Source organism: Lactuca saligna, chromosome 9 (genome assembly GCF_052625555.1).
Source record: "Lactuca saligna cultivar CGN05327 chromosome 9, ASM5262555v1, whole genome shotgun sequence".
NCBI lineage: Eukaryota > Viridiplantae > Streptophyta > Magnoliopsida > Asterales > Asteraceae > Lactuca > Lactuca saligna.
In genome coordinates this window covers 144,633,582-144,646,839 of record NC_136425.1, presented here as the reverse complement: position 1 = coordinate 144,646,839, position 13,258 = coordinate 144,633,582, and the positions used below count along the sequence as shown (strand labels likewise).

Genomic DNA, 13,258 nt, shown 5'->3' with positions numbered 1-13,258 from the left:
TCCTAACAATATACAATCACTCATTCCAGTCTAATCCATTCGTGCACAATAAATATCACACCCAATTGATTATGATATCCACACACATACATATCCAAACGCATACTTACAGCACATTGACTTCACCTTTAAGTGTAATGTTTTCATCTTTAGCAGGGGATTATCTCTCTGCCTTGCATTGCATGACTCAATCAACTCCACAACTTGCCCAAACACCACAAGCCTTAGTGTCAACCATGGTGTCTATAAAAGAAAGAAATGAATGTTACATGTTTATAGATAGAATGATGCCCGCTTTCATACCTTGACTGTGCTTCTAAAGAATTCACTTCCATTTTTATTTTATATTGTAGTCTCCATGCTATCAAATTCTTGATCTAACATCAATCACCGCAATGGTAAGGTAGAATTAATGACTATTGGTTTTAAAGACCATTTTCAAACTGCATTTCTTTCATTCCTAAAGCTTGATACATTGCCATTACCAACGCTACAGAAGGATGGCTTGTAGATGTTACACATTAGCTTAGTTGAATTTTAATTAAATCTTGATAAATATTATAACCCTAGAAATATTAAATCAACATTAAGAAACCCAGATATATTCATAAATATGTCAAGGGTTCCATTTAATGGTTTTACATATTCTCCTATCCTAACCAATAACCTATCTACAGCTCAAAAAAAAATTAGACCTGATTCCATCATTTGTGTACATACCTTTTTTTCTTGTGCAAATAATAATAATGTTTAATTGCAAAAACCCGAAACAACAAAAAAGGAATGGTGAATAGAATATACCACTGTTAGAAACATTGTTAATGATAGCAAGTTGTAAGTATCAGGATATACATGGGATCCCCATGGTAATTTGTTGGGATCCTAGTCATGTCGTAATGGATGGTGGGTAAAAATAGAAATGGCTCTGTGTAATATCATCACTAGCAAATCAAAACATTAACTTCAACTGATTCCATAATAAAAAAACAAACAGTAAAAAGAAAGTACAAAACTTTTACAAAACTTAAACCAGTATAAAACAAAAGGGGATAGGAAGAATCTAAGAGAGAAGTCGTTGGGTACAACGACTTCTGATTGAGGGTGGTGAGTGATGGTGGTGGTGTAGAGGAGAAGGGGATACAAATGCTGTGACTTTTTGGGGAAGAAACCTTATAAATGAAACTCCTAGGTCAAAATATCACAAAAATCAAAATCATGTCGTTCTTATCGACATAAACATCACCAAAATCAAAATAAAAAAGGAAGCAACAAATAAATAAAGAAACTGATGTCTAGAGAGGAAATGTATCTACCTAAAATCAAAATATTGCAACCTCTAGGTTAAGGATCTCCAAGCTATTGGAAGTCGAATAACCTGAATATTTGAATTTGAATAGTCGATCCTAACTCAAGTTTGTTTCTATCCTGTAATCGCACAAATACACCCAAATATGTTATCATGTACATAGAAACACACTTACCCTCAAATATCTTCAAACACACAATCAACAAAGACCTTATAATTTTGTATTTCACTTGATCTGTCCATAACATCATCGTTTCTTTGTTTCTGTTTAAAATTTCTTCATTCTGAAGGTCAGCGATGATATGCAATGGTGAAGTGGTAGTGAGGTTGTACAATGGTTGGATGATAGGCGACTTAGGGTTTATATATATATATATATATATATATATATATATATATATATATATATATATATATATATATATAGAGAGAGAGAGAGAGAGAGAGAGAGAGAGATGATAGTGCTGATTATGGATAGCTGATGAAAGCAGCTGGTCGGAATCTTGTTCTCTGGGTATGTGTGTAAAACCTGCAACACATACGACCTCACATATAAGAAAACCTATTGTCCCAAAACAAAATTTGAGCAAAATAAACTCACATAAGTAGCAGAATAGAGGGACATCGACTTACCAATGGTGGTGCGCATGTGCTGTGTTGCTCCGGTGGTGTGACGATGGTAAGAGAAGAACGATGACTTGCTTCAATACTTAAATCATATGTGTAATTTGTAGGTAGGCATGATCTTACCAATTTCCATTTGACTAATGTACAAAAATATAAGAGATTTAAGTGTAATATGCTTATGTAAAGCTTGTCTGGTTTTGGAGGTTTGATTGGGTTCAAATAGTCCGAAACTCAGAGAAAATTAGATACAAACATGGAGAAAATCAATAGCAGATAAAATAATTCACAGAGAACCTGATTTCTTGAATTATATGGTGACGATGGGCCTAAGATGCAGGAGATAATAATGATTTGAAAATGCTATAAATGAAGGAATGTGGGTTCAGTTAGGGGATGATAAATTCAAGATATAAAATGGGTCCAGTGAAACTAAAGACATTTGTGAATGAATTTGAATTTTAAATGATAGGATTATGACTTTTGAATTACATATTACTTTGACTTTTTCAATGGTTTGACGGATAAGATTTACAAGTTCTATACGTATAAATTGATTGTACATATTGTATTATGGTTTGTACGACTTAATTTTAAGGGTTTCACCAAATATGTTTTATAAGGTATAACAGATAAGACGAAAGGGAGTGGTAACACACCTAACACCTTGCTACATCAGCTTTTTGAGTGCTACCTCATGTTTCTCCATTTAACACCTAATCTTAGCATTTGGTAGAGAGTGGTAACACTCCTAATACTCGATTATATATATATATACACACACTTAAATTACTTTATTTTATTACACAAACAATTTTTATAGATAAATATTAATTAAATTTTATTTTTTTAAATCACCATAAATTAATATAATATAAATCAATTACATAATATTTAAATGCAGGGTTCTTTTGGTAATTTCAAAAAGTTATTATTACACAAACAATTTTTATAGATAAATATTAATTAAATTTTATTTTTTTAAACCACCATAAATTAATATAATATAAATCAATTACATAATATTTAAATGCAGGGTTCTTTTGGTAATTTCAAAAAGTTATGGTTTGTGAGAGGAAGTAAGATGGGGTGTGATGTGTAAGTATAGGATTTTTGGAGGTTCATTTCTATCAAATTAAGATACATTGTCTTCTTCCTCCCAGCAATTGATTGCTACGATAGACTCCCATTTTCCATTTTCAAGCTTATTACCTATCGTAGTTTTTTCCAAAAGCAAGTGAGAAACTGAAAGTGTGTGGAGAGGAGATTTGGGAAGACAACAACAAAGAATCACGAAAAAAAATATAATAATAGAAAAAGAAAACAGCCAATCAGATTTCATCTCTTCATTCTCTCTCATGTCGCTAGCTTCTTGACGATTTGTTCTTGGCGCCTCCCTTAGCGAGTTTGTGGTGATTGGATAGCATCTAATAACGAGCCTTTTGGCAAGTGGGATGGCGAGGCCACTCCCTCAAGCCTAATAGATATATGCCCACAACCACTTATATGTAACACTTTTTTATTCAAAATTAGATAATGGATAGTGGATACAAGAAGAATCTCAAAATCTTTGGGAAATTTGAGATGAAATGTATGAAAATTTAGAAAAGCCAAATGGAAATGATGAAAGTTAATATGAAAGACAAAATGAAAAAGTATATTAATCATTTTTTATCAAACTAAACGTTTGAGCAAGAAATACCACCATAGAAACACTTGTATTTTTTTGGATTTGGTCCAATATGTTTTTTTTTTTTTTTCAATTTCTCTTTATTTTTTTCCTTGAAAGGCAATAACCATTTCACAGGGCAACACAAAGTTCATTCCCAAATTTTATTTTATATTGTCAAATAACATAGGTTTATTGTGTTTTCGAGATAATATTTCACATATGGTGTATGCCAATAATTCAAAAACAGTTATAACAGTATTATTAATTAACATGTACAACAATTTCATTAAAAAATTAGTATATAGATGCCATGTGACCTGGTAATAATACCATGTGCTACACATTTTGTTGTTGGTTTGTGTAGAGCTGGTGTTGTTTGATGTAATCAATAACTTCATCTGATGTCAAATACTTCACCGATAAACCCCGCGAAATGCAATCTCTATAATCACAAACAAACAAAAATAAACTCCAAAAATTAAAGCAAAAGTGTTGAATTTTATTGGATTGGAATTTGAATACCTTACTAAAGTTGAGCTAATACGGTTTGGAACTATTTCATCAACCACTTGGATGTTATTCTGCATTATTCAAATTACAAAAATTGGATAAGCTCAAGAATATGCAACAAGATTGGTGAAAAGACGTAAATGCCCCTACCCTGTATTCTGTCAAAATGTCTATGTGTGAGATGATTTTCTCAATGTCTTGACCTTCTCTACGGATACAAACAACACCATAATCTCTGCATATACTCCTCACCTAAAATAAAATGTCAACAAAAACAAATCATAAACTCATGTTAAGATTTATAGAATTACTGATGAAAAATTACACAAAAATAATAATTTACTTATTTACCTGGTCAGGTATCCAAGCTCCAGGAATGCCAAATGATTCTAACAGATCAGAGCCACAAACAAGCATCACCTTTAAAGATGCTTCAATTAAAAAAACAAAAAAAATTAAAGCATCTTGAATCCCAACATTTCTCCAAAAGGGTAATTTGGTCATAACAGGGTGCACTTTGTACCATTAGGTATGAGTCCATTATCAGAAAAGAAGCTTCTGATTCTTGACAATACAGTCAATGAGCGTTGAAATGAAGTTTGTTTTGCCTAAAACAGATAAATAATTCTGCATCAATAAATAAAGAAAACAATAATCAAAACATTTAATATATATTGAATAAAAAGAAATGCGTTAATACTTTTGAAATCCACTAACCTCCCATGCATCCACCATTACAAAATCAGAACTTTTGCAAGCTAATTGGCACATTGTAATACGGTGTTCAGATGGTATGAGACCCTATGCAAAGATTATAAAAATAATAAAGTCTATAGTTTTTACTTTTTATGCATAATGCTAAAGAATTTTGATTTTGGTAAAAGAAAAAAAAAAAGATAATCTTTATTTCTTGTTCATGTACCTTTTTTTTGTATGCATCGTTTACAGGTGACATATAACCTCCAACAACATTGAATCCTTTTGAGTTAAGTACATCTCTTGCCAATTCTAAGCATGAAAAAATAAAAAATAAAATATAAAATTGACAATTTGTGTAAACCCAAAAACATAACATGAGAAAGTAACTATACATACCAAAAAGGCGTAAATGCATGAATGTAGGAGGATTGAAGCTTCCTGGGGATACCAAAACTACATGGATTTTTCCCCTGTGAGAATGTAAGAGGGGTGAAAAAGTAATTATGCATTGTTTATTAATTTGAGAAAGTAATCACTAAACATGATGATTGTGCAAGACTTACTTTATGTTGGAATGTGATGAAGCATTTTGCTCAATGGGCACTAACATTAACTTATCAACTGGCAATTCGACATCCATTTTTATAGAGGCGTTTGGTTTGTATTTTCCTGCTATCTGAAAATACTGAAAAGCCCCTCATCAACAATGGCAGCCGATTGCTAATTTAGGGTTTCAAATTGATCATGGTGACTTTCAATTAGAGATACACCAAAAAGTCGATATTATCAAGAACGACAAAAGCAATTGATATCTATTCAAACAAAAAAAAAGTTAGAATAGCATTCATACACTAATCACCTTGCAAAAAAAGTTATCAGATTTGCAAACGGATACAATTACATAAATGAAAAACAAATTCAACCCAAAAGAGGATATTGTAATCCCCGTTTAATAAAACACACACAGTAACAAGAACACCTACATAATTTGAATAAATAAAATTGCAGGTCTAACCTTGAAATTCGTTCGTTGATAAGTATACTTCAGCTTCAAAGAAAAGCTTCAGTTGAGATAATCAGTGGCAGAAAAATCGAATAAAGCCTTATGCTTTATAGAAAACGATAAGTCATGCCGATGATATGGTGGTTGATTATTTGCGATTTGGATGGAATCTATTTCTGAGTTCGATTAGCGTAATATACGCGGGACAAAACAACATTCTAACGTTAGGCGTAGATAGGACTAGAATAAAAGCAAATACGGACAAAGTCATTGGGACTATTTTACCTGATTTCAGTAGGACAGAAGGCACAATGACAAAAAGACCCTTCTATCCCCTCTCTTTCACCTTCATTGAAACTTCAATGACCCAAACTCCTTCCAATTTCCTAGCAAAACTGGTTTGAATCAGATCGGTGTACCTCCAAAACGAAATATGTTAGGATAAATGGGTCTCGGTTAAATTTATTGTATATAATTATAAAATAATCATTACATGTCTAATTTGTAATTGTTATATTATTAAAGATCAGTAGGGAACCCGCGCGATGCAGCGGGACGTGAATGCGATGGTGGTTAATAATTTCATTTTTCCGATTAATTTCCTTTTGACGAGTCGAATCATCATTTTCTGATGAATAGTCTTATTGTATCGATTAGTTTTATTTTGAAAACATTTTATTTTTCAAAGAAAACGTCATACATCGACAATGTATGCATGTTAGTTGGTATTTTTATTATTTGTAACTGACATATTTATCAAAAGAAAAAATAAACCGTGTTCCAGTGTTTTTGTAAAATTAATTTGGCATCATGTTGGGAGCTCCGTTTCATAGGGCGTGTGGTGATTATTTGGCAACTTGATAACGCATGAACTCCACACATCATATATGTGGAGGTGGCGTAGCATAGTGTTCCTAAAACTCCTTAACGCAAGAAACCCTTATTGTGCTTCTTCATTATACAAGTCTATGTGCTTAGAATACAATAAATTTGGGGTTGATAAGAGTGATGTATTTCCTAGGGTGTAGTTGGAATGTGGTGTTATGATGTTACAGGGTTAGGGTTATGAATATATCGCATAACCTAATGATTTCACATTTGACGTATACAAGGTTAGGGTTATGAATATATCTCATAACCTAAGGATTTTACATTTAACGTTAGAGGGTTATGGATATATCTCATAGCCTAAGGATTAATAACCTTAAGCATTTGAAGATTATATGTGGACAAATTAAAGACATTATTTGCTAAAACATTTTTGAATATGGTCATTAATGATATTAGATAGTATTTTTTTTTTTTTTTTCCAATTTTTACATTGATAAATCTTGTTATGAATAAATCATTTACTATGAAATATCAAACAAATAAATTAACTAATATTAAAAAAATAGAAACACAAAAAAATATTAATGCTTGTGCATATTATTATTATAATAAATATTTTCAGTGTTTGCTTGTTTGAATCGACAAAATCAGTATTTCATTTATGTTTTTTGTTTATACAAAACATATGTTCATAATTATATCCATATTAAGTATACAAATTTAAAAACCTAAAAATATACTTTTAAATTCATTTGAACCCTTTATTTTTTGAACATAATACTTAATACTTAATGAACATAAATTTTTAAAGGTTTAACATCTAAAGTTACTTTGAATTATCATCGAACTTTAAATAATTGGTTATGGCTATTTTATTTAAAAATACAATTTGTTTTATAATACTAATTATACAATATACATTATTTCTTAACTGGACTAAGAAGTTGGGGATTATCATAAAGATTAAAAAAAAAAAAAAAAAAAAAAAAAAAAAAAAAAAAAAAAAAACGTTATCATTTATATCAACATTGTTGTTTTGTTGATAATTTTTTCTATTTCTCAAAAATTAGTCAATTTATTAAATAGCATTAGAAAAAATAATATAAATGTGTTTTGATTGAATAAGAAAAAACAGTATATGTTCGTACAGAAAAAATTAAATATGGTTATTAAAAATCTTTATCCTTAATTCCTACTATGTTAAAATGTATTTTGTTTACCATAAGGAGTAATGGTGAATTTTTTTTCTTGATAGACATCTTTTTCTTGTTATATTGTAAATTAGATGTAAAACTCATGTATTACATAAATATAAAAATATATATATATATATATATATATAAATTTAATTAAAAAAATAAATATAAAAATTTAATAATTTGAAAAGTTTGAATTTATAAGAAAAATGAGAAAAAAATTGAATTATTAAAATTAATGAGACTTTAATGTATTGAATACATTACATATATAAACCCTTTCTAATAAATATTTTACATATATATTACTTTACACATTAAATGTGGAATTTTAATTTAATAAAATGAAAAATACAATAAAATGACAAGTGGAAAATAAAAAATTTAAAAATTCTTGAAAATATCATGTGTCCAAATGAATGAGAAGATGATATGTTGCAAAAAAAACCTTCATTTATTTATTATAGTAGATATGTTCCAGCATTTTATATATGAAAATTTTTACATAAGTCTTTTTTAGTAAAATTTTGTATCCTAATTTACGTTTTTTAAATCAAAAGGGTTAAAGCTTAAATTTTAATCAGTGAACAATTAAATTGAAGTAAATATATTTATTAAAGCTCAACTGCAATTAATTTGATAGGTCATGTCAGTTGTACTATAGGGCATGTAAAAACTCTTATTTATTGGGAAAATACCGACAATAGTCAAAAAAAAATGGGGGGTTTTTTTTCAAAATATAGACACAAGAGTAGACGTTTCCGGATATAGAGATGCATTTCGCGGAGGTAGCTCCACGGAATCTACTGTAGCTCCGCGAAATGGATCTTGAGTTTTTTTTTTACATCAATTCTTCGAGGTTTATATTAATTTTCCAGCTAATTATTTTCAAGTAAAGATTATAATATTATGACAATCTTTTCTTAAAAATAATTAGTTGGGGGAATGAATATAAACCCCAAATAATCGATATGAAAAAAAAAAAAAAAACCTCTAAAGATTCATTCCTCGGAGCTACCTCCGCAGAATGAGTTCATTCACCGAAGGTAGCTTCGCGGAATGGATCTTTAGTGTTCTTTTTTTAATACATTGATTTATTTACTATTTTTCCATTCCACGGAGCTTCAGTAGATTCTACAGATGTCCGCAGAATGCATGTCTATATCCGGAAAAATCTATTTTTTTACTATTGCCGGTATTTTCCCTTATTTATTACTTCAAGTATTCCGATAAAGTTTTTTTTGTCTTTTACAGTAGAGTGATTAGAAAGAAAAAATCTAATACAGTAGAGTGATTAGAAAGAAAAAATCTAATAAAATCAATATGGGGAAAGATTTAAGAAGAATAATAATGAACAACTCTATGTTGTTAAAGAAGGCTCTTAATGTGACCAATCAAATATTGAGTCGTATACACAATTCAACAGATGTCAAAAAGACAAAAATACCAGATCATACACAAAAACACAACTAAACAAAAAATTAAATAAATAAAGTTATAGCTCGTTTCAAAGTTTTAATGCTCTTATTACTTTATACATCCCATATAACTATACTACTCATGTATTAGAATACTTAACATGCTTGCTTCATCTAAAAATAGCCAATGACTACACTTTTGGTTAATATATTTGAATATATCTAGAACCATATAGAAATTAAATTAAAACAAATCGGGAATATAATAATAGATAGGGCACATGAAAAGTTTTATGCTAACAAATTACATAAACTAACAAATCAGAACTTTCAGGTCATACTGATGAAGGTGGTGCTACAAAATCAAAAATAGAAAGGTTCTAAGAAAGAAGGATCGAACCAGATCTTAAACAAACATACACACATGTACTATCTATCACAAACAAACACACATAAAGGTCTAAAAATACAACAATATCTTGTAGATAAATCTTGTAAATGGTGGTGATGAACGTCATGGTGAATGGTGTGAGGCTAACAGCAATGACTACATAGTGTTGGCAGAGATGTAGCAATGATTATGACGATGTAGCGGTACTAGTGTTGTGTTGCATTCGTGAATGTGTTAATGGTGGTTTCTATGGTCTTTCCAAAGAGTGAATAGATAGTGGTACTAAAGGTGGACGCGGGAGAGGCGGTGATGACAGTGAAGACGGTGTAGCACTGGCGACGATTGTTGGTGGTGAGGGGTGATGGCCATGTTGGTTAGGGTTTTCATAGAGGTTTTTCAGATCTGAGGTTTTCAATAATTGTTATGGAGCAAATGAAGTTCGTGGCTTTTTAACAAACTTGACGGAGGATGCTGGTGAAGAGGGCGAGAGCAAAATGTGGTTTCAAGGTGTCATCTGGTTTTATAGTGTTTTATATTGTGATTTTCTTATAAGTGTTTGTTGTAGGTTAAGTTTGATTGGTTAGTTTCATTTCAGATGGATCACCACTTATCTAATCTACACCACCCATCATAAATTCAATGGCCAATAAACCTTCTTCTTGTTTTTAAGACAATTGTCTTAAAAAAAAAAGATGGTCCACCAACATGTATACATTATAAAGTATTAAGTTATTAGAAAAAATCTACTTAATGTTGAAGGATAATTTAGTAATTTAAACAACTTGTTTCACTTTGGCCTAGTCATACCAAACACTTTGTAAGTAATCATTAATAAAGTTATTTCAATCTAGTTTAATTATGTTATGATCTGGTTCATATACCAAACACTGCCTTAATGAAAATACGTTAAAGCAATTTAGTACGCTTCCGACTTTGACGGGGATAGAGGGGCAAATTAGGAAATTTTCCTCTAAAGAGGGAATGGAATGAAAGGAAAATGGGATACTCATGAGAATGAAATCGAATGCCCTTTGAAGGGAATAAGATTATGTCATTATATGTTAACACAAAGTTTTAGTAAAGAAAAAGAAAATAATGGGAAATATGTAAGAAAATAGGGTAGGATTTATAGTGGTGATCTGAATACCCCTTGGATCGTGTAAACACTTTCCCCTTGGATTGTGTGAACACTTTCCAGACTGATATTTTTACCATATGTCTGGAAAAGAAATTAAGCTTAGGATAATCTCAAGGGACACTTACGGATTTAGGTACAGATAACGTAAGCCAAATTAAGGAGTTCATGAGAAGATAAACGTAAGCCAAATTAAGGAGTTCAAGACAAGTCCCAAATGCATGAAGATAAACTCGACGAGTTCATAAGGAGCTCGGTGAGTCCAAGACTAAATGTGTCTTCTTGCATGAAGAAGGACTCGACGAGTTCAAGGATGAACTCGATGATTCAGTTAAAGAAAGTCCCGACTTTGTATGAAGGAGAACTCGGCGAGTGCTTGCAAGACTCGGCGAGTAGGGTCGATGTTTTAATGTTTTGAGGATTTGGGGACTCAGCGAGTTGTTGGGGAAACTCAGCGAGTTAAGTCAACCAGACGTTGACTTTGACCCAAAGTTAACTTTGACCAAGGTGTTGACCTTGACTTTGGTTTTAACCTGAGTAACCCTTGTAAGGGTTAAGAATATGTAATGGTAAATTAAGGAAGGTTGTTATGTGTAGGAGTTAGGAGGAGTTGATCCCGACATCAACGACAGTCCAGTTACTGCACGACATTGAGATGAGTTACCTTCCAGTAGAAGTGGATCTAAGGCCACAATGTCGAACCACTAATAGGAGTTGTCTGATAGATGATTGTCTTTGAGATAATTATCTAGGTTTGTTACTACATTATATGTTTTATGTGTTAGCATGGTATAATGTTATGTGATAGTAGGTAGTAGGGGGAATAGTCCCTGTGTCACGGTTGTAAGGACCGATGGGTAGGTCAGGCACCCCGGAATTGCATGTCAGTATGTTTATGTTATGTTATGTGGTAGTGGTAAAGGGTGAAATAGTCCCCAGTAGTCGGTTGAGATAAACCGACGGGTAAGTCAAGCACCCCATAATGGCTTGACATGGGTAAGTTAAGCACCCCATAATGGCTTGACCTGGGTAAGGCAAGCACCCAAGAATGGCTTGACATAGGTAGGTCAGGCACCCCCGAACTGCCTGATAGTATGTTATTGTATGGTGTGTGGTATGATGGGGGAACTCACTAATCTTTATGCTTACGATTTTCAGTTTTGGTTTCAGGTACCTCGTCATCGAAGGGGAAGGAGCCGGCACGGTAGTGGCGCATCGCACACACATGATTTGCACATTCTGAAATCCATGGGATTGTACTATGATATTATTACTATTGTTGATATGATTTTTGAGACATGTGATTATGGTTATGGGTTTTTATGATGTTGATGTTGTTTTTCAGTAAACAATTTTATAAGTAACATAATTAAAAACAAAATTTTTGGTCTTGAAAATTGGGATGTTACAATTTCAGTCCTAAGGGACCAGATCTATAGTTTGGGGCTTTGGTTTTGCTTTGAAGTGTATGAATGCATTAAGGCTAGGAAAACTCGATGAGTTTCTGTGCCAAATCGACGATTTGGATATGGTTTTCCCGCCTTCTGGATACTGAGCGGACTCGACAAGTTGATGAGATAAATCGGTGAGTTGGCTAGGGTTTTTCACGGTTTTCTAAACATCGAAGGAACTCGACGAGTTGCTAGATGCACTCGATGAGTTGGGTCAACATGGATTGTTATCCATGACTGTTGACTTTGACCTTGACCATGGTTGACCAAGTTTAACTTTAAGGGTATTTTGGGTATTTCAGGATTTTGATGGAATTAGTCTCTTGGTGATTGTAGGTAGTTGAGTTTGGAGCTGCGAGTTGGGATTTGATCGTATCGGTTCAACACTACTTGTGAGGTGAGTTTTCCTCACTATACTCAAGGGTCGAAGGCACCAAGGCCGACCCTTTGGATTGTTATCACGTTTTATTACTATAGTGATATGTTAGATCGGTATCCTGGTAGATATGATGTTTCTATATGGTTATGATATGTTAGATCGGTATCCTGGTAGATAGGATGTTGCTATGCTTAGTGATCTGTAGATCGGTTTGACTGTCTGTAGACTATTATGTGATTATCTGATATATGTGCGTATGTTTGATTGGTGGTTGAGGCTTTTTGCTTTGTGCATGAGCCAACAGACCGAGGCATTCCAACCTGATGGTTGAGGGTCGAAAGTATTCCATCCCAAGGATGATTGGACACATGTGGGCATTCCAACCCGATGGTTGTGGGTCGAGAGTATTTCATCCCGAGGATGACTGGACTCATAATATGTGGGCATTCCTACCTGATGGTTTTGGGCCGAGAGTATTCCTGTTGGATTAGTGTCTAAGTCCATAACTATTTTGGTATGTACTTGACCCGATGGTGCATGGTCCTTTTGGGTTGCCTTCACCAAAGCAACTTGATTGGAGAAATAAATAAAGAGAGAGAGGTTATTATGATTTATTAATATGTTATAAGAATAATATATTAAA

The 13,258-nt window shown here is 32.3% G+C and overlaps 1 protein-coding gene across 5 annotated transcripts; it reads right to left on the bottom strand.

Moving 5' to 3' along the window:
• Positions 1 to 3,022: 3,022 nt before the first annotated feature.
• Positions 3,023 to 6,064, bottom strand: LOC145018830 (nicotinamide/nicotinic acid mononucleotide adenylyltransferase-like). Of its 5 annotated transcripts, XM_078976696.1 has the most exons (10): positions 5,827 to 6,060; positions 5,375 to 5,623; positions 5,208 to 5,281; positions 5,035 to 5,120; positions 4,830 to 4,913; positions 4,636 to 4,720; positions 4,464 to 4,543; positions 4,263 to 4,364; positions 4,125 to 4,183; positions 3,023 to 4,044 (listed from the first exon to the last, which is right to left on the bottom strand). In XM_078976696.1, exons 2-10 carry the CDS (start codon positions 5,449 to 5,451, stop codon positions 3,939 to 3,941), a joined length of 753 nt encoding a protein of 250 aa, XP_078832822.1. In that variant the 5' UTR covers positions 5,452 to 5,623; positions 5,827 to 6,060; the 3' UTR covers positions 3,023 to 3,938. The 5 variants fall into 5 exon arrangements, with proteins under 5 accessions (XP_078832822.1, XP_078832821.1, XP_078832820.1 ...); XM_078976695.1 differs by having other exon boundaries at positions 3,023 to 4,183; positions 5,375 to 5,531; positions 5,827 to 6,064; XM_078976694.1 differs by having other exon boundaries at positions 3,023 to 4,183; positions 5,375 to 5,496; positions 5,827 to 6,064.
• Positions 6,065 to 13,258: the final 7,194 nt, after the last annotated feature.

Excerpts from the sequence above, each read along its gene's own strand:
- LOC145018830 (XM_078976695.1), bottom strand. The coding sequence starts at position 5,451 with ATGGATGTCGAATTGCCAGTTGATAAGTTAATGTTAGTGCCCATTGAG. Across the intron at positions 5,282-5,374 it reads TCATCACATTCCAACATAAA|GGGAAAAATCCATGTAGTTT; the intron begins GTAAGTCTTGCA and ends ACATTCTCACAG. Across the intron at positions 4,914-5,034 it reads ACGATGCATACAAAAAAAAG|GGTCTCATACCATCTGAACA; the intron begins GTACATGAACAA and ends ATCTTTGCATAG.